The 25,729-nt window shown below is 44.6% G+C and overlaps 1 protein-coding gene across 5 annotated transcripts in view; it reads left to right on the top strand.

Moving 5' to 3' along the window:
• LOC114450098 (zinc finger protein 521-like) overlaps window positions 1-25,729 on the top strand; it is an 83,839-nt gene that overhangs the window by 44,182 nt on the left and 13,928 nt on the right. For all 5 annotated transcript variants that reach the window (XM_028428022.1, XM_028428019.1, XM_028428017.1 and 2 more), the window contains one exon: window positions 23,932-24,063. In XM_028428022.1, the coding sequence (XP_028283823.1) occupies window positions 23,932-24,063 (132 nt within the window). The remainder of the gene's footprint in view (window positions 1-23,931; window positions 24,064-25,729) is intronic.

Here is a 25,729-nt window from a genome sequence, read left to right as displayed (position 1 = left end):
ATCGCACTGTTTCAAATGTCCCTGTGTGGATTTCAGAGCCCTGACATGTTTTGAAGCATGGGTTCTGTCTTAAAGGGGTTCTGAAGGTGAAAAGGGGGTCTTTTGCTTTTGGGTTATATCTGCTTTCAATCTAATTCTCATCTCACTCCTGTCCATTCCAAGCAACTACTGCCAGAATGGCACTGCTCAGAAGGACAATTGTAAACAAACAAACCAAACCACATCCCAGAAAAAGTGTTTTGGGGGTCACCTCTACAGATTTTTTGGGTTGGTGACAGCAATGAGCTTGAAGCCAAGTCAGGGAGGAGCCTTCTCTCACAGAGAGGAGCCGGTGGCCTGGTCGGCCCAGGCAAAGGGGGGCACTGGAGGGGTGGAAAGGTTCGGGGGCGGAGAGGGAAAGGCACATTTGCTGTACAGCTGGCCGCTCTGTGTGAAGCAGGCACTGTGGGCCGTTACAGAGCTGGAGAGGAGAGCGAGTGAGAGGCCTTTAGCTCTCCTCTAGTTTCTCCTCCTCCTCTCTGTTCTGTCTTTCTCATTTTCCCTCTCTGTCTGTCCACCATCTCTCCATTTTCCTCTGTCTCAGTATCAAGCACTCAGATTTTTCATATTAACTGAGCTCCAACCTGGCAAAACGCACTGTGTTGGCTGTTACTGGGGGAACCAACAGGAGGCACACTGTAACAGTATTTGAAGCTGAAAGCCTTGTTTTGTTTCTTGCTAAGGGCCGCAAATTATCCTTGACACATATCCTCTTGTCTTGGGCCCCTGGAGCAACTTGGCCAGTGTATGTTGATTATATGGTCTCCATCACTGTCCCTGCCCTGGTGGCAACACATTTACTACTCCATTAAGTGTTTTTTCCCCCTCTTGATCCACAAACAGTACATGGAATTTTCATTCTTTGTTTCTTTTCCTATAATCCCCTTTGATTAGGTATGTCTGATGGTGTTCCCTCGGTTTCTAGGACTCATTCATGGAGCACATACACATGTAATCTGTTAACAAACATGACCAAACACTCCTCATTTGACTCCTGGGGGGCTGGATCAGAGTCAAAACTCAATAAACAACACAGCACAGGAACAGGATCAATCTTATGAAATAAATAACAGAACAGGTTTGGACCAGCCACTGGAAACAAAGGAAGCCACGCGTGCCATATACTGAGTGTGATATCTGCCTGCTTTTATTAATTGGTGATTAATAACGCCTCTCTGTTCGTTAGCATAGTCACCTCCCGTGCAGTGAAGTGTGTTGCTGCTAATATGCAATTATGCGCACCTTACTGCTCGTTACATTGTACCTCTCCCTGACTAATGCGGAGTCCATGAGGAGAATAGAAATCAGAGCAAGCTGCAAAAAAAAAGAGCTATCAATAAGATTCTCACATTCACTGTGTTACTTTCCTGTCTGGGTGGAAAACAAAAAAAAAGAAGTTTCTTACAAATTCCTCAATGTAACCAGGAGACTGCATTAAAAGTTTTACAGCATTGCAGAGACTGTTTTGCTCTTCCTGGTGTTTTTGTTGTAAAGCAGAGGTAATTGACATCACCATGGGGATGCTCTGTTGCTAGGCCAGACAAGCTCAGTCTGATGTGGTCCTTATCTATTGATTTTCCTGACATTTCCCCACACCTCACAGACTAGGCCAACATGTGAGAAAATATCTGATGCTCTCAGTTCATACAGGCTGTTTGTACAAACTCTGAGCGAACACTTGCTGCCCCTCACTGCATTGCAATTGGTAGGTTGATGTCACCATGGCGACTTGGGGCAAATTCCTGCCAGCGATTGGCTGAACTGTGCTTGTTTATTGAGTCAATCATTACGCAACATAAATTACAGTCCTGATACAGCAATTTAAATTTGACTGTAGACATTTTTAGATGTTGTATCATGGTAGAATCCTTTTAGAGTTGAGTCTCACTGGAGACCTGGGCGACCTGAATAAAGGTAAAGGCTTTCTGTCCTTCTGCTATGTTTTATTGATATACAGGAGAGATGTCTCCTTTAGAGTGTTAATGCCAACCCTTGTTCTGAAGTGAAGCCCATAAATACTGGATGATCGAAATTAACCTCTGCATTACTTCACCTCCCTGTGGTCTCCGAGGTGTCACCAAGGCCGGAGGTGCGTGCACACCCCTGGTCTGATGGGGTTGCTTAGCAGTCTGACTGGAGGGGGGCTTATGGGAGAAGTGCAAACAGACAGTCCTGCCTTAGTAAAGGTCAGAGCTGCAACCTACACCTCTCAAATCCCAGTCTGGCCCTGATGGGACCAGGGTTCCAGGCGTGCCTAGAGATGCTTGTGGTAAGGGAGACTGACAGTGAGAGTGTTACCGCCAAACTGCATTGCTTTTAGAGGTTGTCAGCACCAATAGTAGTGTGACAGATCTGATCTAACTTTGTGTAGTGGCTCTTACTCAGTGTGTCTTTGGAATGACATGCATGTGGCAACACCAGTAGCTATCACATGCTGCTGAATAGGACAGAGTTTCAGTGTTGTTCTCAAAACTGTTGTTAAGTACACTTCATAGGTGTAGAGAGGTTTGTTATAGAACACAAACAAAAGAGTGTCACAACAAGAAAAAGTTTTTGCTCTCTTTATGGAGCACAATGGTGGTTTTCTAAAGTACCATGTAACGAATGACTATCCTCATCAAACTTTGGCTGTGTGAATGGCAGACAGGGGAGGAGAGGGGAGGGGAATAGGGTTCTGAAAGGCCCCCCAGCGTCAAAGCCTTAATAATCATGTGAGCAGCGCTGGACTTCATTACCCTCCTGTTCGACAGGCCGAGTGCCAGCCTGGATTGCTGGCTGGCTGTGGCAAGGTCAACGGCGGAGGAAAAACCAGTTACTGTGTTACTCTGGAGCGGAATGGAGAGGGGCGGCCATCTGTCAGCTCAGGCCTGCCATACCCGCAGAGCAAATGGACACGGGCGGCCAGAGGAGAGGCCACAGACACCCATAGAGCTAAACCCAGTGAGCATAACACTGAGGCATGGACACAGATCCAGCCAAAGAGATGGGCCTTGGTACCACTAAAACACATATATACATACACACACACACACATTGAGAAAAATAAGGCTATCTGCAACAAATTTGGCAGCAGGTTGTGTCTGTGTTTATGCATGTTTGTTTTTAGTGTCAGCACACTGTTGGGCCACTACTGTTATAAGTCCAGATGGCAAATTATTTGATAAAAAGTTGACAAAAGTTTTGCTCTGCTTGCCAACATGTTTAATCATAGAGTTCCTTTATGGAGACAAAATGTAGGCGAGTTTTGGTTCTCTTGTTTTCTTCCTAAAGATGACAAACGTCACCATCTGTGTTATCCTCAGATGTCACACTCTTCCATATCAGATTTTTAGTGTTTCACCTTGCTAGCTGTTTGTCGGCATCTGAGTCGCATCAGTCCTCTCTGCGAGGACCTTTACGATGCCCTCTGGCCAAAGTGGAAGAACCCTGTGGAATGTTCCAAAGCTCTCTAATAGGTTTCAGGTGCTGCGGGCCACCGGCCAGCCCCCCGCCATCCCACCACTCTGTGTATCCCTGCTCAACAGTCAGAGCACCACCATTTCTCCTCTAAAAGAGAGAGGGCAGAGTCGCAAAATGGATCATAGTTTACTGTACAATAACAACTTACAATACACGTTTGCTGTAGCTTTTGGTTTACGTTCTACATCGACGACTCTCCTGCAACATTTAAATGCTTGTCAGTTAAAAAGTAAAGCAGTGTTGGCAGAGGCAGAAAAACTAATTTGCATCTCTACCATCGCACAACTCAGCACAGCTAAAGTTCCTTCTTGTTTTCCCTCCTGCACTGAGAGTACCGACCCCCCGGCTTGAGCATCAACATACTCCGGAAAACAGGGAGATGGTCCTGGGCGATTCCCCTCACATTAATGGAAATCACACAGGAACTCCCTGGATGAAAGCTTTATTAGTTATTAAGGTTTAATGTTGATATCAGTGCTTATATGTTTACTGGAGTGCACGGTGTTGCTGATGTGGAATTGTCAGAGAGGTGCAGATTTAGTAAGGAATTAGTGTATACTCAGGATTTAATTAAGGGGATCTATTTCCATCTTGTTAGAAAGAGATAATGTGAGTACTGCATGCATCACAGGTTACCATATTAAATGCTGTTTCCTGTAACAGCATTATATCTGCTACAGTTGTGCTTATAGAATGGAAACATGGTATATTTGCATAGAAGGATTGCAGAATAGAGAATGCACACTCAAGTTGTAGATAAATACACCTTCTTCTTTTCATAATGCAAAACCTGTGTTTTAAAAAAGTGGCCGCCATTAAAGGTAAAACGCTTCCACTTCCACTTTTTTCATACGTCTTGTTCCATTTCTAGCATGACGGCAGAGTGTGAACACTGAAGCGACATGGCCTCTTTGTCTCTCCATTTGTCCCACTGCTGCCTAGAGACGTAAACCTTAAGCCACTCACTCTCTGATTAATCTTTTAACATTTATAATTACTAATTAAGTTAGTAAGAGACTTTTAATGTAGTCCTCCTTCAATGGGGAGCAGAGAGGACAACAGATCATTAGCTTCAATAATGAACGCGGATGAGACAGATAATGGCCTATGATAGGTGAATACTGACAGTTATATTAAATGAGGCGAGGATATGGGAAATGCTGTATGCAAGTAGCACGTCACGGATTCAAAGGCACGAGGAGAAAAGTACTTTAACAACTGCAAAAAAAAAAAAAAAAAAAAAAAAAAGCCGTGAGGCATAAAGGAAATTTATTTTAGAGATAGTTTGTACTAATTAAAACATACATGCATATCTGTGATGCACACAGTATGGGTCTTATAATGACTGCATTGCTAGTTTCAAGTACGGATTTTATTTATTCATTCACACTGGTTTCATTGAGTTTTTTGGTGTCCCTGATGTCGTCGCTGTCTCATTATCACATTATTACATTAGTGTCTGCATTATCCTGGTGGCTGTAAGTTGCTGCCCATTAAAAGAGTCATTTCATCTTTCTTTTTTTTTTTTTACCTTAACGACGATGCTACTCTGGCACATTCCGTGAGCCTTCCCACTTTGGGGAAGGTGCTTATGCCATAATGATTATTATCATTAAGAAGATATTAATGTGCTTAGTGTTTGCGACCCAGCTGCTCATCATGGCCTGAGCTACCTGCTGGGGAGGGAAGTAGAGTTGCTGCCAAAACGGACAGTGCACGCAGGCCACCGCCCACCTGTCCAGAGGTTTCAGGGTCAGTGGAGGGCACACGTACCTTCCTCCCTGAACCAGCAGTGGGGATGGTGCAGCACGTAAAATTTGGAGGAGATGAATTGATGCTATGTGGGATAATGTTGGTAAAGCGCACAAATGAGTTTTAACACAGTTTCAGCATACATATTAATTACAGTTATGTTGCTCTGCTGTGTGTGTGTGTGGGGGGGGGGGGGGGGGGGGGTAATATGTTTTTGCTGCAGAGACCCATGCACACATAATTATTCATTGGATTTAAATCTGGCTATTATTTCAGACCATTCCAGCTTTAGAGCACTGATGCTAAATGTGATTTCATACGTTTTTAAATCAGACTTCCAAAAAATATTTGGAGGTGTGGTGACTTATGGTTTTGATGCCTCATAGATAGACGGTGTGGGGCTGAAGACAGCCTGGCTCTCAGTTTCAAATTGCTGCTTCATTAGGGCTTGGAAAAGAAACCCATGGTTACATTTAATCAAACGAATCGGTATGGCAGACCAACATAATCAATCACAATCCTTATCCAATATGCTACATTCTGTAACTACCAAGCTGGCTTGGAGAAAAGTCAATTATGGCCCCTCTCTCTCTTTCTCTCTTGCTCGCTCGCTCTGTGCTCCTCTGCCGGGGTTGCTGTGATATTATACTGTTGCTGCAGTTATTTTCATTATGCAAATACGCACTGTGTACATCTCTCTCACACACACATGCACACAACCTTTTCCTATTCAAACACTGTTTTTCCTTTTTTATATTGGTGGTTCTTGTATGATATATGGGCTGGGGTTTTGTTGGAGAGTGTGATGTGCCATATCTGGAATAATCAAATTAAGTATTAATGATTTTTGCTCTCAAACTAACACTTGTGTTACACAGCAGGCTGCAGTCAGCGATGTTGTTCATATTTCATATGTTTTGTGTCCATACGGATCTGTTCACCCTGTCTTTCTGTATGAAATCAGTTACAGTTTGTTTTCTATACAGGATCTGCTTCACTCGCCACATATTCTTGAGACTAACACGCTGTACAGACACTCAATCTATCAATCTATTTTTCTCATCTTGTGTGTTCTTTCTCCCTACCTTCTTCACAAACAGCACACACCACAAGCAAGGAATAACACACACACACACACAAAAGGTAGCTTGGTTGGTGGGGGCCATGGCTGCAGCTCTTCTGCGCAGTCCCAGAGTGGCTCCCGGGGCTCGGCTGCCAGTTGTTTGCCAGCGTCTCCGGGTGGAATTCATTCAAATTAAAGCGGTGGAATGAGGCCCGAGTCCCAGAATGCCTCGTCCCTCTCCTTCATCAGCATTCCGCCGATGAGAGTAATTAAAGCAGAAATTAATTCTGCTGTAAGCAGAGGAGCCACAGAATAACTGATATTAGAGGCTGGATGATGAATGCTTGGCATCAAGGGAGGTCTCAGGGGACAAAGGGGAAATTCACAGATCTCTTTCTCTCTTTCTTTCTTTCTTCCTTTCTTTCTCTCATTCTTTTTCTCTCTCTGTTTTTCTCCTCTTTCTCTCTCACTATTCCTGTTTTTCTTTGGTTTCCGTTGTTTGCCTCTGTCATGCGTTCCTCTGTTTCTCTCTATTACTCATTTTTCATTTTGCATTTCTTTCATCCTCCATGGCAACATTTGTCCTTACCGTGCCACCTAAAGATTGCTACAAAGAGCTGAGGCCATTGGCTTTAAGCATTACTAAAGACGATGCCGTTAAGCCTTCCTCTGCTCGGTAACAGTATTTCACATTCTGTCAGCGCCGCATTTCAGTCAACAGGCATATTAGAACGTAGTGATGCTGCAAATGCCAGAGCTTTTGTCATTTGTCAACAGAAGCCAAAATGGAGAGTGCTTTCAGGTGAATTTGTTAACACCGGGGGCACAGACAACATATACATCAATGTAAGTGTTACTCAGAACATGAGCGCCAACAGAGATACATAATTATTGAATTAGTCTGTATTTGGAATGGCTTGGAGCTAAACACTGTGTGTTATTTTCAAGAAAAACTGCCTTTTTTCACAGGCATAGTTTGAGACTGAACCTTGAAGCTCTCCAGATGATGTGATATTCTACCCAGGATGATTCAGTGATCCCTGTGTCCCCTGACGCTTTATTTTTGGAATAGCACATCTTTAGCAAGTGCAGTCACAAGACTGAAAGACAAACAACTGAACTCTCGAAACATTGAGGCTGAGTGAGGCTGTCAGTGTTTTCCTCTCTTAGAATCAAATGGAATTGAACAAAGGTTAGCTCTTTGGGGCTTTATGGTAATGTGATATACGATGCTGCCATGGAATTTGCCAATGCATGTCTTAGCACTGTCTGACTCTTAGGAAGGAGTGAATGGTAATTACGCTGACCTCTGCTCCTCCCTCTCTTATTCTGCCCTCTGGGTAAAAAGCTAGAGGAGGTAATAAACAATAGATAGATTTGTCTTGTTTGTATTGCAGCTGCTGCACTATTTAATGACACGTGAGATTGGTCTGTATTTTGAAAATAATGCATGGCAAGATCTGCAGGTAGTTATATTACATTTTTAATTGGTTTTGTGCAAGAATAACACAATCAGATGTAAATGAATGGGAGCTCAACCTGAGAGTTACTGACTACTGCTATTAAGAATTTAGCAGGTTGGCATGGAATTGAAACACAGAATGAATTATCAGAAACCTTAAAGAGCCCCACATGTAGATGACATGCAGACCAGCCACAGACCTGTTGATGAGGAGAGGCCTTGGGGAAACACTATCAGTATGATCTATAGGTTTAAAGCTGAAGCTTTCTAAATGCATTTTGGAGCAACTTTGGGTCTCTGGAACCTGAAAAGAAAAGCAGGAGGCTTTAAAGTCATCACATCCAGAGTGTCACATAAATTAAGTGAAACTTAAGCATCAATTTTTGGACAACAAAGGTAGCCTGATAGATTTTAATGGATGTGCTAGATGCCATGAGACTGATCCTTTTAGCTACCAAATGAGATGGGGCCCAACCATGATCTTTTGCTAAAGTAAGTATTGTTTTGTTGAATACAGTGCAGTTTGTGAGTGATGGAGTGAACCAACGCTGGCCCTTAAACTCCATTTGGTGTTTTTTTATAGATAGATTTTCTATTTTTCTTCTAAAAGTGTGTAATTGTAGTGAAAAAAGTGCAGTGACACTCTCCCTCTTCACATAGTATAAGCGCACAATATTATTCCGCCCTCAGTGTTTTATGTCATTTAGCATTTTCTTTTTCCAGTGTGTTTTTTCCCTCCTTAAGAAAGATGATATGAAGCATGAAGCAGAAATAGTAATCATACAGTAAAGGCATTTCCCCTAAATTATTTAGCAGCTGTGTCTTTTTATAGACACGCAAAGTTTACCTATGGTCCTTACTAAAAGCTTGGTACTTACCAGCAGTTTTCTGAGTGTATCTCTATGGTGGATCATGTTGCTGTGTAGCTCATGATATTTCTCTCTATCATTCAGATGACGTTATGAACAGAGAGGATCAGGATCTTGATGTCTGCCATCCTGGAAATGGCGGCAGCATTGTTTGTTTGTCTGCTTTGTTCCATACACCAATAAAAATACACTCAAAATGAAACCTTGGTGTAACGATGACCTTAAACGCAATGACACTCTTTCCCATAACATTGTCCTGTCCAATAGTCCAGAACTCCCCTAAGAGGCCTTACAGCAAGTCTAGGAGGAACCAAATGAGAGAGAAATCGATTACTTTCCTCTCTCCACTGTCTCTGCCCTGGCTGAATTACTGAAACAAGATGCTGCACTTAGAGGAGTCTTTGGAGAGCCAGAGGGAGAGAAAGCAGGGTGGGGGAGAGAGAAACACTTTTAGGGACATGGGTGCCATTTAGACTAGGACCGTCTTCTCACAGAAAGCCACTAAAAGCAGCGAATGATCCTCTTCCTGTCCCTGGTTGGGAGATGGCTAGCCTCCTGTGGTTAAGTGAATACAGAACTCAGGTTTGAGGTCAAAGCAAGATCATTAAACAGAATATTAATTTCTGAAATCCAAGCATGACAATCTCATACACACACAGAGCTGTATCTGTTCATCCTCAGTCTGACCTAAGGATATCACAGTCACAGTGTGTCCACAAGTAAGAGAACAGGACCCGTGTCCCACACTGTTTCCAGACTTCATAATGTCAAATGGGTGTTGTTTAACATCCGCACCAGGTTTTATTGTCTGAACTACGAGGATGAAAATGAAGCCCGCTCGTTTGGTAGACAGAACGTGGTGCTTAAGGGACCCAATCCCTGTAAGTACCATTAAGTGGAAATTGCCGTTCACATATTCCAGTGGTTTGATTAATTACACTCTCTCATGTGCTTTCATAAAGGCCCAATGAAATATGGGAAGCAAATTGCATTGTGTTCCTGTATCCTGTTATGTAAAAGCAGTTTAATTATTGACACATGTTTTGCCACCTGGCAGGGGAAAGGATGGTTGGACATGAATAGAAATCATACAATAGATATTATGGTAGGGCAGAGCTAGCACTTGAGACGCCATGTGTTTCTGTATCTGTGTCCCCGTCTTCACCTCGCCTCAGGTTCTGCTGAATCAGAGCAACGAGCAGTCGCGATCAGCTGGATAGTTCACCGGTGTGAGGGAATCATTTTTGTGATAGTGGCTGCACTTTGAAACGTGTTTCACTTTGTAAGACAGGACTGCTTTTTGAAAGGTCTTCTCCAATAAATATGTAGTTAAAGCGATATTTTGTGAAGGCTCAATAGTCTCTCTCTGGGGAATAAAAGATCACTGCTGGCTTTGTGTGATATCTTAAGATGGCTCTTTTTGATCAGAGTGAAGGCTTAGGCACTGCTTAGTTACTGACACACTTTGAACTCAAGGAAGCGGTGTAAGAAGACAACAAATTTGCAGTTTTCACATAAATGTCTTTATTAACCTTTTCCTCGTTTTTTCTTTGTTCCTGGACAGTTTTTTTTTCATGAGTGCCCCCCCTACTGCCACAAAGATTGAATGACATCACTGTGTCAGGGCAGTGCTCGCCTTCTGCTGTAGCCAATAGTGCTTAGGCTCCACTCTATTCTGTATTCTACAGTGTATGTGGAGGTATTAGCTCATAAAACCCTCCTACTGTCATATGAACCCGCTGCTGTCCCTGAGCGCTATATGAACAGCAGGGCTCTGATACTTAGTCCCAAGCTGTTCCTGTTTGCCCAAAACGATCAGGCCTGGCCCCGTGCTCTATACCTGATCTAGTTGACTGGGCTGTGTAAGTTAGGTAGGCAGTCCCTGTCTCCTTCCCCCCTCTCCTCCCTCCCAATATGCACTTGGACCCGGGCTCAGGCTGCACCTTTTGTGTTCCATAGGGATAGGGGGGCCAGATGGAGGAATTTGATTAACCAGCAGTGGAGGACCAAATGTTCAATTGGATACAGAACCAGTTGGAAGACGGGAGGGAGCGAGGGATGAGGCGGGGTAGAGGGAAAAATCTAAAATGGCTGGTCATGTGCGCCGGCCAACACTTTCCAAAGGGGAGCCCAAACAGACACTGAGGTGTAGTAATGCAGAAGCCCTTTTCCAAGTACCAGCTGGGCCTTTTAGGAGCCTCTATCCCCACAGCAGACACTCGGCAGCCTCCGAGCAGCTTGACTTTACCATATGTGGAACTTTTTTATGCTCCACCTGGTTTCCCCAGGGGACCTGTGCCGCTGGGACGCCGGAGGCAGGTGAATTGCTCTTAATGCAAGGCACTGAATCACTGGGCCAACAACATGAGGGAAGTGCCTAGGGAGAGGAAATGGATCTGCAGAAAGACTGGCGCGGACTGGCGCGACCTTGGAGCTAGTGCCTGCTGCGGAGCAGAAAACCGCGTGACGTGTCATTGTGCCTACACTCGCCACCACACACCTCCTCTCTAATAACATGCACACTTGGATGTCTTATGTAACATTATTCATCATTTTAGAAAGTGCTTTTTCAAAATGGATATTTTCCATTGGCAAACTGTCTCAGGTTCTGAGTTGCCGCTGGTGTTTCTACTCTTCGCTCCAATTTCCCTTGGACCGTTTTACTCTCCGGTCACTGTTCTATACAAAAATAAATTTTTGATGGATGTAGAATTTCTAGTATTTGGTTTAGGAAATGCATAGTACCCACAGTTCTGTCACTATCTAATATTTGCAAGGTCCCTCTGTATATCTGTAACTGTAGTAACAACCATTGTTGTTTCTTCCTCTTTACACAGTTTTCAGAGACCATCAGGACAAGTACTGTAGGTCAGGTGAGTGAGATTTTGGCCAGGACAGTGGGGGTGTGGTCACTCTCCTGCCTGCACCTGTCTTACTGTGTCTGTGGCACAAAGCCAGAGGTCAGGGGTCACCACAGGGGGCTGTCAAGGTCAAAGGTTTATCACTCTCCGAGGGGTCCTGGAGCCATCACTCAGACCCTACAGTACACACGAGCTGCCCAGTTGAGTTTTTTTTTTCCTTCCCCCACTTTTTCTAATCCTTCCAAATGGCTCAGGCAAAACTCCTGACAGCAGCAAGAGAAACAAACTGTGGGGTGTGGAGCTCTAAGCCATCAGCTGGAGATTTCACTTTGAAAAGATTCCCTTTTACTCACTGCCCTTTTCCACCAATCAGAGGGCTCGCCAGAGTCCAGGCACCCAGAGCAGCTGCCCTCTGACCCTGCCAGCGGTTGTTGGTTTATTTTGTTTGGGCATTTTAGAGCGGATGGGGTTGCTTTTGACAGGTCGGGCAGCAGGACTTGGATGAGGTCTTTAGCAAAGACAGCCAGAGAGGGAGAATTGCACAGCTCGAGAAAAGACACAAGCTACCCTGAGCTGGTTTTGCAGTTCCAGTATTGTGCTCACATTGCTGGAGAGGTTGTCATATTCATTGAGACATGTGGAAAATGGCCCATTTTGGGGGGAAGAGGGGCCATTCATGCAAAGTCAATTCCATCAAGCAGACAGAAATTCCTCGATACCCCAGTTTACGCAGCTGTGCCCACCGATCAAATTACACCAAACCTCTTGTAACACCCACACCTCCTTCTGCCCCTTATTCTAGTCCCCCCCACCCCTCGACCTCCTGTGAATGTTCCAGGAGCCAATGATGGGTCTCCTCACTCACTAGGGAGCACAGGAGAGGTAAAGAGACATAAGGGGGCACGTAACCTAGAGTACTACCTACCCGCAAGAGTAATTGGGGCAATGCCACGAAGCTTCCATGGGTCAGTGGAGGAGCCTGTCATGTGACGGGCACACAGGGGCAAGCAAAGGAGGCACGTCCCCGGAGACGGAGTACTAACCGTCATGCTGTAGCACCAACTCTGACAGACCGCGGGGAATGGACCCGCCGCATCGAGCCTGTCAGCTGTTCCAGCAGCGCAGAGCGATCGCGCAGCCCTCCACTGGGACTGTATTACTGAAGGCTTTTCTTTTCTGCCTCTGTTTTATTTTTTTGGGTGGGTAGGGCAGAGTTGCAAGTCTGTGTGCAAGAGGGGGTGTTGAGGGGTATAATTTAGAGCACAGAGGGAGGCTTCGTCTCTCCATCTTATGATTTGGAGGTGAAGACAAGCGCCCTCGGGGGCCCCCTGTCAGAGCTTTTGGGCGCGCTCAATGCAGACTTCAATAAAAACACACAAAAAGAATTCCCCCACAAGGGCGCCTGGCTGAATCGCTGACGCCAATGTAAAAGATTCAGTTTTCTGTGAATCATTTAGTACGCGACCCTGAGCTCTCTACACAACGTGACAATAACAGGAAACCCCCCTCTGTCCTCCTCATCATGAAAAAATGAGAATTGCCACAATCCCAGAGAATGCTGAATTATTTTTTTCACACATACAATTTCACACATTGATCACCCTCTGCCACTCCTCCATTTTCCTCTTCCCCTCCCACCTCTCACTCCTCTTTTCTCTCTCCCTCTCACTGTATTCCTGTCATGACAAATGTCAAACACAGTCAGTTAGGAGAGTGTTTTTTTTCTTTCCGGTAACCAAGAGCTTGCCAAGTCGAATGTGCGCTGGGACAAGACTGCTGCAGAAGCATCACATTGGAGCATCAGCATCAGATATTTCTGTGAAAGTAACAGAAATGTTTGAAGGTGTTGTCACAAGCTCACAGGTTCCTGCTGTTTGTGTGCACCGGAGGGAAATGGCGCCTTCTCAGCCCTTTTGTCTCCTCCCTCCCCATTGTTGTTTTTAAACTTATTTCTCTGTTTAGTTGTTATCACTTTTATTGTGGTTAAGAATCTCAGCATGGCTGTTTTTTGTGGGTTTTGACGGAGGGGGTCGGTGTTATAGTCAGAGTTAAAATTAGAGGAGTTGCTTTTCTATGACTTGGAGACATGTCATCTTCTAGAAGCAGTGGGGAGTCTGTCAGTCACAGCCATGGTGTGTTTTAATCATCTCTGTCCCACTTGGTGAAGCGCTGACGGTTAGAGTGAGGGTTCCCTCCCCTGGACAATACTAGTTTGCTAGAATCTCATACACTCTGATGTCAAACGTAGCAACCAGTTAAGAAATATGAGACGTTTCTTCCTCAAGTTAATCCTGTAAATTCAATGGGGGAATCAACCAATGTCTGGTGAATCTGAAGACATATCACAAGTGTGTTTGAAGGGTTTTGTGATCTTTCAAACAGATATGACAGCTGGAAGGAGATTGGCAACAAAATAGCAGGAGTTTGTCACTATAATAAGAGAATGAAGCTGATAGAATAATCAAAACCCACGACATCTTAGAAGCTTAATGAACAGGGGCTCCCCCCAAGCGGGCTGTAATAATAGTGTTTTGTAATTCTATAGCCATTTTAATAACACTCCAAGGAATTTAAATAGACATTTCTTTGTAAAGCTAAGTAGGTTAGGCTGCAAATTATATTTACAATAATGTAGCAATGATAACAAGGATTGTATCTTTACAACACAACGCTCTGTAAGAATGCGCATCTAAAAAGGCAGACTTTAGATTCCTTTAACTCTGTGTTGAGTTGGCCATAACACTACACCCATCCAGTCAGGCTCTCCTTTAACCCCAGGCACACGGTCTGAGCATGCTCCCTGTCGTCCTCTCCAGAGATATGGCCTCTCATTTCTGAGAGCATCCTCTGACAGTCTTAATGGACAAGTAGTCTCTCTACGAGGCCAGAAGAGCTCTCCCTGAAAAGACCACTCGTAGCATGACTGGAATAAGTACTGTTTTCTCCTCTTCCACATCTCAGACCCATCTAAGATGTTATTTGGGGGCAGAATTAAACAGGGCATATTAGATGGAAGGAACTGACGGGAGGAGTGGAGGAGGCTGTGGAACGCACAGGATTAGTCAAAAATATTTTGATATTAAAGGACAAATTAACAGTCTTATCATTTCTAATTGCAGTTTTACATTTACATTTTAGAGTCAGAGTCATGTACGCCACTAAATTGAGCTTTAAACAGAAGTACTTAGAAAAATATTCCTACAAGCCCCCAAGCAATTAGTCCAGCTGCCTGCCTTTGTCCACCTACCCATTGTGTTCTTTGTAAAAACCATTCTCTTACACCTCCACTTACTCCATCCTTTGAGACGCCATTGGAAATCCAGGGCTCTGAGTTGAACCCACAGTTGGTTTAACTGTAATGAAATGTATGTCATGTCTCTGGCTCTCTCCCTCTGGCTTCCCCTCACCCCTAGCCCCCTGAAAGCACTGCCTTTGACAGGAAGGCCTCTGTGGCTTCTGCTGCAGTGATCTTTAGCCCTTTCAGGTCCCATTGACTATTTAGGGCGTCCCTGCGATTTGAGGGTGGACTCGACCACTCATGCACGCTTCAGAGCATCAAGCGAGGAAGAAAAAGAAAAGAGAGATGGATTGAGTGGAAGACTCGGACAGTAAAAGCAGCCCTCTGGGAAATCCCACCATGATGCCTCGCATTTAAAAAAAATAAGCTCTGCTTTGTTTAATAGATTTTTACAGTATTCTTATTGTAGGTCAGCAGTGCTGCATCATACAGGCTGGGCGCTGAGCAATGTGCACATTTACTCAGTGGTTTACACTGTTTATCTGTTATGTGTGTTCTGTCCTACATTGTACACATAATAGAAACCATGGCAACAGAAGTCAGGTGCAGTTTCTGCAAAAGGACCCAAGCTGGGCCATTTCAGATGATGCACATTTAAATTTGAACATATATTGACTCGTTTCCGAGTATCGGTTTGTCACATATTCAATCTTTATGCAGATGAGGGCGAACACATCATGCATAGCTCGCTTGCGTCGTATCTGTGTGTGTGTATTTTTCCGTGGCTGTGATTTACCTGAAAAGCGTATGAGTGTATGACTGTGTGTTTGTGTCCCCATGTGCACATCTGTGCATGGACCGTGTGTCTGTGCATGGATATTGCAGCTTGGAGAGAGTGTGCATGTCCACTATATTAGACAGAGCGTGTGAGGGGTGCCACAGCATGTGTGTGCTGCTGTCTGTTCAGAGCTCTCTACGCCAGCAGGGTGCGCCATTCCAATTTACCCATCAGCCACAGAGGTAGGGGGTAAAAGCGCGGGGCATCGCTGTCGGAGATTTCACATTCGAGGGACAAGATTACCAGTCAGGGGACCCCTGTGTGGAGGTGATGAGGGAGGGCGACTGCAGGGGCACAGTGTGGGGGGAGTTGGGACTGTGGAGGGGAGGGGAGTGGAGAAGGAGGGGGAGGGCAACACGACTCAACACCACCCTGGAATCCGTGGGCTCTCTGTTTTCTGGGGAGCGTAGCTGCCAAGCTGCACATCTGTTTGACACCAGGCGCTGTGGTATGGCAGTCAGGGGCTGTCTGTCCTGATTCACATCTCTTTGCTCTCGAGTTTGTTGCAAGGATCTGGACCACTGCTGGAGCTCCATGTGTCTTTAGAGATCCTTGAACAACAATGTGTTATTGCCCAAAAAAAAAAGAGAAAGAAGAAAGAAAGAGAACCAAAATGCTCTTATTTTTCCTTTGTATTTACAAGTGTATAAGGGCCATTTTGTATCTCTTAATTGTTACTCTAATTATGGAATTATAAAATCAGTTTGAATATTTACCTCAGCCCCGCAGACACAGCCTGCTGTCGGCCTTGCTCACTCAGTCTGTGTTTGAGTGTCAGCCAAGTCAGCTACGGCTGCTCCAGAGACCCTGAAATCTGCTGGGAAGACGGGACATTCCAAACAGCATAACTCATTCTTTACACCATCTCTGCTGCCATTAGTTAATTATATGCAGGTGTTTTCCTGTCTCAGGTTTTTTTATATCTAATAAAAAATGTAACCATAAGTTCATAAAACTAGAAAGACGGCGAAAAGAAAGAGGGAGACAGTGTGGAGGAAGTGGCTGAATGTGCTGTGTGAAGCAAATTATTGCCCCCATGTAGATTCATCAGTTCTCCCTGCTGGATTAAGGAAGGGCCTTTCTAATGAAGTTCGCCCCGTCAAAATGAAGGGACTAATTCTGATTTAGCTGAGGTAATGAACTTCCCCTCTCCTAGTGAGAGCAGCACCATGGGGTGAGGAAAGAGGGGTGGTTATGCAGGGGGGGTGAGGGCAAAGGAGAGGGAGAGAGAAAGAGAAAGAGAGAGAGGCAGGACGGAGACAAGACAGCAGAGAGACATGGAACGAGGACAGATAGAGGTAGAAGGGAGTGAGAAAGCAAGGTGGAGAATGAGAAAAAAATTATGCAAAACGGCTGTCTCGTATTTGCTGAGATGTATTAAATTTCCAGTGCGGGTGCCTGTGTTATATAAAATTATGTTAATGTCTTGTGGCCCGCTGCGAATGGCGGCTTGCTGGTCCTGAGCATGCGTGGCTGGCCGCTACACGGAGCGCACTCAGTGGGACTCAGCTTTTCTATTAAGGAAAACCTCTAGACACCTGATGATGAATTCTCTCTCACCAAATGTTCCCCCTTTTTGTGTCGAAAATATGAGCGCTTTTCTAAATGACTTTGGAGAGCCTGGCGTGGCGCTTGGCGGCCTGCATCGAGCAGGGGGGAATGGGGTGTGAGGGGGGGAGGTGGGGGTCCCTCTGCAGCAGGCTAAGGGAGTCAATTAAGGCAAGCACTGATAATTATAAGCCGGCAGAACGCCGGGGCTGGCTAATTGTACAGTGTTCCATGCCGCGAGCCCAGCCAAGGGGCCTCTCCTCGACGCTCTCCTTCTCTGCTCCTTTGTGTGGACCACAAACCCCATAGAGCCACATACCTCAGCCTGACAATGCCACAGTGAGGCTAGTGAAAAAGACGGGCATGTGCCCATAATTAACTTCTTACGTTCAGGCCAATCACTCTTTTGAGACCTGAAAGAGAGTCTGGTTTGTATTCATCCCTATTTCTTTTCTCCCTTTTGCTTGCTGTAAACTTTTTCATTGCCTATTTTACAGATTCTTTGCTTGTTTATTAGGATTTTTTTTCACACTTTAAACAGCAACTTCCATTGAGCACAAGAGTCGTGGAAAGTCGGGGCATAGCCACTTGACCTTTATTTCCTTCCAACAAGAAAAAAAGCCCAGCAGTTTAGAATAGGCATGTATAGAGTAAATTAGAGCATTTCAGTGTAGAATGGTGTTTGTGTGGCTGCAGGGGGTCCAGCACTCCATGCAATCCATCTCTGCAGCCTGCACTGTTTGTCCCCAATGGACCTCCGTACCTGCCTGCAGCTGCAGTGCCTACATATCATTCGTTAACAAGTATTCGGTTCTTGCCTTTGTTGTTGTGGATTTCTCCCTTGCCTTTTTTTCTTTTCCTCTGCCTGTGTGACCTACGCACTGTTCATTTGACCGAGTTTTAGCCATTGTGAGTTTTAGCTGTAAGAATAGCAGGTAAAGCGAAAACACCAAATGGCAGAGTATACTCTTCAAAGAGTAGTGTAGCTTCAAATCAACCTTAAACGTCAGCTTTGTCTGGATGTACTTTCCCTTTGGCAGGATGATACATTATATTCAAACCCTCCAATATGTGTTTTGGAAGTAAATCACAGTGTGAAGTCTTGTAGAATGACAGGTGTGTACACAGCATCTATACATTTTACAGGTTGAAGCATTTTGAAAGGTTCTCTACCTGCAAAATGTCCTTGTATAGACCTAATCGTGCTCTGAGAGTTTTTCTATCTGGCCTCAGGTTTTTCTGGCAAAAGAATGGAAAAACAATGCATGATGATTAACAATGCAGTCTCACATTCCAAATGTGGGCTCCACTCAGTTTCCACGCAAAATCAAGCAAAAACACTGAAACCAACGCACCAGGTGAAAGTTACACATTGATTTTAGCATTTGATGTGTGTGACTATTGTCTGCACTAGTACCTGCTCTTACATAAGCTTATTCAAACACATTTGTCACAATAAACACTTTTTATTGTTAACCTAGCATAGAATCAATGTATGTATTACATATTTTCATGCTAGACTGGGCTGTGGGTAAAGCTGTGTTTCCTTCTCCTCCTATGGTTTTAATATTAATGCTTCCATAATATTTGCTTTCTTTTTTATTTCCTGAGAATTCCTCACAGTAACACATGCATAAGGACTCTTGGCACTTAACAAGAAATGTCTGCTCAGTGTGTTTATGGAGTAGAAAGTGTCCTTATGTTTTAGTCCCTCTTGTTTTGTGAAATCCAAAAGGTGTTCTAGTCGACTAAACCTTTTGTAACACCCATTCAAGCGTTACGCATGTTTATCTCGACACAAAAACCTGTCAGTTCAGTGTTTCTACCTCTGGCCTGGTAGCCAGGGGAGCCGTGAAGCGGTTAATGTAGGCGCAGAGTGGCTGATCCTAGCAGGGGCCTAGCCCTGCTCTGATTAGCACCTCCAACGAGCTGCCATGCATCAGAGCTGACAGAGTCTCAGAGTCATGTTCCCCCAGAATCCTTTGCTCGTGCTGTGCGAGGGCGTCACCAGCACCACTGACATGTCACAGCCAACAATCTCACCTCACCCTTTTTCTCTCCCTCTGGAGGCAGAAAAAACAGCATCAGGCATGCTCCAAAGTTGGGACCCTGACATGAGGGCTGTGGTGCCGCTTATCTTTCACTTCTCACTTCTCACTTCTCTCTTGCAGACACAGACTATGTCTTTTACATGCCCACTTCTCTGCAGGAGCAAAGATTTTCCCTTCATGCTGAGATAGTTCTCCAATATCTTTGATTTTATTAGCTAGCAATCAACCACATTTCCATCACGGTTTGTGTAATACATTAACTCTTTGATAGAATGTATTAAATCTTATACTTCAATTTCAACATTTTGCACTTGACTCACTCTGTCCTTCTCCAACTGTGGAGGCAGGAAATAGATATTAGTAATGTTCCCCCCGGGCGCCTGTTCTCCAATCAGCTTTGGTCCAGGGGGAGTCCATCCCTTTGCGCTCCCACCTACCAACCTTTCTACCCCCATCCGCTGCATTCTCCGGGCCTTAATGGGTCTTGTAGTACTTCAGAAATGAGTTTGTTCCTTATGAGCAGTGCTTCTACCTCAAGAGAGCACACCACACAGAGGTGGAGTCAATTTGTATTCACCCATAATTCCCTGGGCCTTAATCACTCTGATTTTCCCCCCATTATCTGTTAATGGATAGTTCCCGCGGAGAGAAGAGAGAAGTAAACCCACCTACTGTTTACAGGCCTGAAGCTGTCTACTCTGCTACCATCCACAATTCCGTAGTGGCTTATATATACAGCAATGAGTCCGCTGAAAACCAAATCTTCTTGCTTTATTAACATATAACTCCAACATCAGGCTGAATAGCTGGAGACAGATGGTAGAATAGAAAGTAAACTCTCACTAAAGGTGAAATTCCTCATAAACAAGGTTGTTCCATGTAGGTATTTGTGCTTTTATGGCGCGGTTTGGCAGTGTAGAAACTCTGTTGCTTTGACCTGTTAGTCTGAGCGGAGTGGCTTTGATTACAGTGGCTGTTCTGTCTGTAGAGCCTCCAAAACAACCAGTTCCTGACTACTAAATATTCTCAATTTGTCCTCCCAGTTGTTTACTCATTACTCTCTGCAAAGAAGTGCCTTGATTGATGTCCTTAATATCATCTAGTTTGGCGACACAAGCAACATGGGTCCCTCTCAGAGTAAGCTTCAGAGAACCATTCGCGGTGCCCCTGGAGAAGAGTCTAAATCTAAGTATCAGATATTTCTCGTCCAAAGCCAGATCCTGAATCCTCCCTTCGTTTCAGACGGCTCCTTGGCAGAATTGTTTAAGTAGAGTAAGGGGCAGTGATGGTGGAGGGAGTGCTGGTGTTGAAGCGGAAGCAGCTGAGGGAGAGTTTTTAATTAAGCAATGCCCTGCGTTACACTTAATTATTATCAGAAAGTTGGACTGCCTTTAGTTACTTTAGTTTCTTTTACTCACTGTCAGCTGATGGCTGTGCTTTGACTGACTGTACGCTTTCAAGCAAAATAAAGTGTCTATCAAATCCACAGACACTCAGCATCTGCTTAAAGAATCCAATATGCCGCAGCTGTGTCGTCGTTACATAAAGACTTCACTATACTGTGCGAGCCAGACCTGCAAGCCCCAGTGTCCCAAACAACCTTCAACGGCACATGAACTTCAGCCTGGATAAAAAAAAGTAAACAGCACGGAGAAATAAAGACCATTCTTTTTGAGAGTAGTTTTTTTCCCTCTCTCCCTCTCCTGTCCTCCACATGGGAGAGATATTAGGCGTTTGTGTTTTAAGGAGCTGTGAAATACATAAACCATGAGCCACAGGAACGCGAGGCCCTGTGGATATGCAGATGGGCTTACTTTGCTGGTGTCAGGGATGCTTAGAGGGAGCAGACACAGGAGCAGTTCTCATCTAAAGGATTTTCTTAGGAGTGCAGGGGGACAGGGTGGTGGCAGTGGAGAACACTCGGGAGACTCAGAAACAGGGAGTGGGAGGAGGGAGAGATGAGGATAGAGAGAGAGAGAGAGAGAGAGAGAGCTGACAGTCCCCTGTGGCCCTGTAACTATATCCAGAGTCTGCTCAGTGCATAGAGAGGGGTGGGGGCTCACACAGGGCCATGCTGATTGGGCAGCCCTGGAGAAGGGCTGGGGGAGCAACAGGAAGTGACCTCAGTCCAATGAGGCAGCTATAGGGGCGAGCAGGCTGACTTCCTCCCTTGGCTCTCACTAAGAAACAGGCTGCCAGCCTGATTCAACCCCTGTTACACTGCTGAATACAAACCCAGCCCTAAACAGGCTGCATTACAGGGGCCAACAGAGCACAATGCTCATGACAGACGTGCAGGCATATTGCTCCCTCATTCTGTATTGCCTAGCGTTCATATAGGATTACATACATTTGAAATCAATAATATTTTGTCAAATAATTACATGAAAATGCCAAAGTTATAATAGTGGTCCAAAAACGACTTGATTTTTTTGACAGTGACAAAAATACAGACTAAACACCATCAGTGAATTTCTCTCTTTCCCCTGATGCACCTGCTCACAGACAACACACACATGCACGCATGCAAGGTCAGTCGGGCAGGTGCAGAGTTATCTGCATAATGAAGCAGGCCAGGTCTCCGAAGGGACAGCATTGTTCACTGGGGTCAAACGAGGGCTGCGCATATGGCAGAGGAACAGATCTGTGAACGCTGCAGCAAGCTTGACCTCAGTGTACACCCTTACACAGATAAGCAAACTGAATGGTGATCAAAGCGGACAGTGATCGTCTAGCACGGCTGCGTGGATCCGCTCGTGGCCACCTTCTTCCCCAACCCCCCCACTCCCCTATCCACCCCACTGATGCCTGCTGCTACACTCAGATGCACATGTAGGCTACAGAGTATCTCATCTGTCAAATGCATGATTGCAGAACACAACATCAAGCCTTTCAAACAAATACGGGCTACTTTGATCAGCTTTAGCAGTGCAGTCCGTGGGCTTCATGCTGCGGAACACACTCTTATGTGATATACCTTGCCATAAACTGAGAAAGAAAAAAAAAACGTGTTACGGTAAAACGTTCAATATGTATATACTCCCACTGTTTCTTTTGGCACTGCAGGACATGTTTCCTTTCCACTTCCTAGAATATCAGGGGTCACTGGGTCCCACTTGTCACTATTACTCAATATCAATCCTTACTGTAGGTGCAGAAACTGAAATACTACCTATTTTTCATATAGTTTCAGTCATCTGAAACATTTTCAGCAACCCAGTCCTCAGAATGTGTAGTTATGTTGGTCCACAGCACAAAATACATTACAAGACAAGGCTTTTTTTCTATTAACCAATGTAACAGCAGATACAAAGGCCAAGAACAATGAAGAGCCAAACACACAGGCAACAAACAGACTTGTTGTTATGTTTATAGATAATTCACAATTTGTGTTGGAATATACCTTTTACCTTTATTTTGTGAGGAAGCTGGATTCTTTTAAGATGTGTGACATCACAAATTGATCTTTTCCGCAGGCTTTAAGTTATGCGCTAGAGCCATCATTTGTCAGAATACCTTCTTCTAAAGTTCAGCAGCTGCTCATGATCTAAATGGTTAACTTTTTAAAGCTTTTGCTATATCAGACAGACTTTAAGTAATCACTCCAAAGAAGATAAACAAAGAAAGAATTATAAAGCATTCACCTTCAGGTGAGATTTTAAATACAAAGTATTAACAGAATAGCAAACCAGAAGACATCTTGTCTATTCAAGGTTGTAGTTTTCTTCTGCTGACTTGTTCTGCCAGATTTTCCTAAAGCACCTTCAATTAACCCTCTCCTCGCATCCTCCAGGATTCGAGCTGTGCACAGCTGGTCAGGTGGGCTGTGTATACACACTTCTGGTACCCAGGGCCTCTGTGGTGGCCACTGGGCTGTAGAAACGTGGGGATAAACCCTTGATGAGTCCCTGAGTTATCTCCCCCCCCAACCCCCCACCCCACCCCCTTTGCTGTAGCACACCTAATGTCAGGCTTGGCAGGAGTTTGACAGAGCACACCAGCCTCATGGCGGAGTCTATAGGCCTTTTATTGACACGCTGGCGATGGGCAGTCCTCTCTAGAAGTCTGAGTCAGCAGTTTGTTGTGCTGCAAATAAGTGTGCAAGCCTACAGTCATGACATTTATTTAAGCCATCATTGAGGTATTCTAATGCTGAGACGTGCTGGGATTTCTAATGCTAAGCAGATAAACCATAGTCTGTCTTCTTGTATGTTGTAGCAGATATTAGAGTCAGTGCATGTACACCGAATGTTTGAGAAGCTGTTCGTTAGGTAGAAGTAATAACCCTTTGCACACTACTTCCCTATTCCTGATTTATTTTGATTCATAATCTGCAAACAAAAATGACTCCTTCCTCATTCATTTAGACTTCCATCAAGTCCATTTTAATTTGCAGACACTAAAAAATAAATGATTTTTTTAAGCAAGTTAATCAAAAAAAGATGACGCTCACCATGTTCGAAGTGCAACGCCTCGTCTGAGCGATTAGGACCCCGGCTGGTCATCCAATTTATGCCTGATGGGAGCAGATCACACGTTATATTATTTCCTGTCTGACTCACGAAAATCACAGGCAGGAGTCTTCAACACAAATTTGTTGAATTTAAATTTCATGTGGAAAATAAGAGAAAAGAGAGAGAGAGAGGGAGAAAGAAGGCAGAGTGAGACCTTTGTGCTCCTCGGCTGTTCATGCTCTGCTTATTTTTCCTCTTACGGATTTCTGTGTTGTTTTTCTTGTGTCTTCTCTGCAGAGGAAGGATTGAACCATGAATGCAAGCTCTGTAGTCAGTCGTTCGACTCACCAGCGAAGCTTCAATGCCACCTGATTGAGCACAGCTTTGAGGGCATGGGAGGAACCTTCAAGTGTCCGGTCTGCTTTACAGGTGTGTATTGTGCATGTGTGCATCATGGTTTTGCAAACCAATGAACTGACTGAAAAATGATAAGATCAGAGTTACTTTTTATGTACATGATAAGTTTTGTGTGTATGTTTTTGTGCAGTGTGAAAAGCCAAATGGCTTCTAAATGAGTTGGGAAAGGTCGTGGAAAAGCCGAGAGGAGTTTGCTGCATGTGGCTTTTTTATTTAGTCAAATTGCCTCCAAATCAAGGCCAAAGAAGTGTCATGAGGTGAGAGGGGGAGAAAGAAAGAGAGCAAGGGGGGGGACAGTGTGAGCTGAGGGGAGATGGGGGGGGGGGGGGGTAGAGGAGTGGAGAAAGAAAAGGAGATGTGCTAATTGTGGATGGCAGTGGTGCTGATAGCTGTAATGATCTCATCTGTCTCTGTGCGTGGAGGTGGAAGGACCGGACTCCTCCTGAGAGGATAGCGCCCTCCTTCAGTGTCAACAGGGTTAACTATCTCTATAATGAAATCTGCAAAGTCGTTAACTTCAGCTCTTCACTCTTTCTCCCGTCTCAGCTCTTTACTCTTCCAAACACTTTTTTTAGTGGGTCCTCAGCTCATTTCCCCCTCTTGTACTTCCTGCAACCCCCCGTACACTCATTGCACAAAAAAAGTCATTTGCCTCTCCCGCACTTGTTACATCAATTAACATCATTAGTACACATTTTGCATTTTTGCTCAAACTTTTTTTCATAATCCCTCCATCCTCCTCCTTTCAATATTGCTCCTTTCTCTCCACTCCCCACCCTCTACTCGTAGCTGTTTTGGCCTTATCTCTCTTTTAGGAGAAGCCTATTGATATTTCCCCACCCGAATCCTCCCCTCCTCCCCCCTCTACCACTCACAGGGGTCTGAGCATTTAATATACAGAGCATGCCTCCTTCATCTGAGCCTTCATTTTCCACCGCCGGCTTTGACAGACAGGTCCCCCTTCTCCCTCTGCGTCCATATCGATCACGGCGCATGAGAGAGAGAGGGATGCTGAGAGGAAGGGGGAGGGGGAGACAGAATACACCCTCAGGACAGCGGTCGCAGAGCAGGCAGACAGACAGATGGGTGAAGGCCTATGGTGGTGGGGACAGCAGGCTGTGGATGGCGAGTGTAGGATGAACTGAAAGGCCTCCCTCTGTTGGGGATGCAGGGGACAGGCAGACTGAAGTCAGAGCACTTGGAGGAAAAGGAGCGATTGAGAGACTGGCTGACAGCTGTCCTTGAATATATTTCTTCACGCTGAGTCTGTAGAGAAAGTAGAGAAAAGACTTAAATAAATAGCAGATAGATTATTTTTATTTGTAAAATAATGTTAAAACAGTAGTGGCAGATTAGCAAAAGTAAATAAAACAGAAAATAGAAACGTAGGGGAAAAAATCATTCCTTAAAATCTATAAATTAGGTCACGCTAATTTATAACAGCAAATTATGTTGTAAGAAATGTAGAGGCACTGAAATTTTCATGATAATATAACAAAGTTTGGAAAGTTTTCAAAGTTCCCTGACATATTTTCCTATAAAAACATGTATTATTTATTATCTAGGACAATTTAAATGAAGTGCAAAGGCTTAGCAAGTTATTTATTTATATTTAGATATAGTTACAAGTAGGCTGAATTCTTATCTTGGAGCACTGACTGCTGTTTCTCTATAAGAT

The sequence above is a fragment of the Parambassis ranga genome, chromosome 17, assembly GCF_900634625.1.
Source record: "Parambassis ranga chromosome 17, fParRan2.1, whole genome shotgun sequence".
In the NCBI taxonomy this organism is placed as follows: domain Eukaryota; kingdom Metazoa; phylum Chordata; class Actinopteri; family Ambassidae; genus Parambassis; species Parambassis ranga.
Note: the sequence above shows the minus strand (reverse complement) of the source record. Positions and strands in the feature narration are given on the sequence as shown.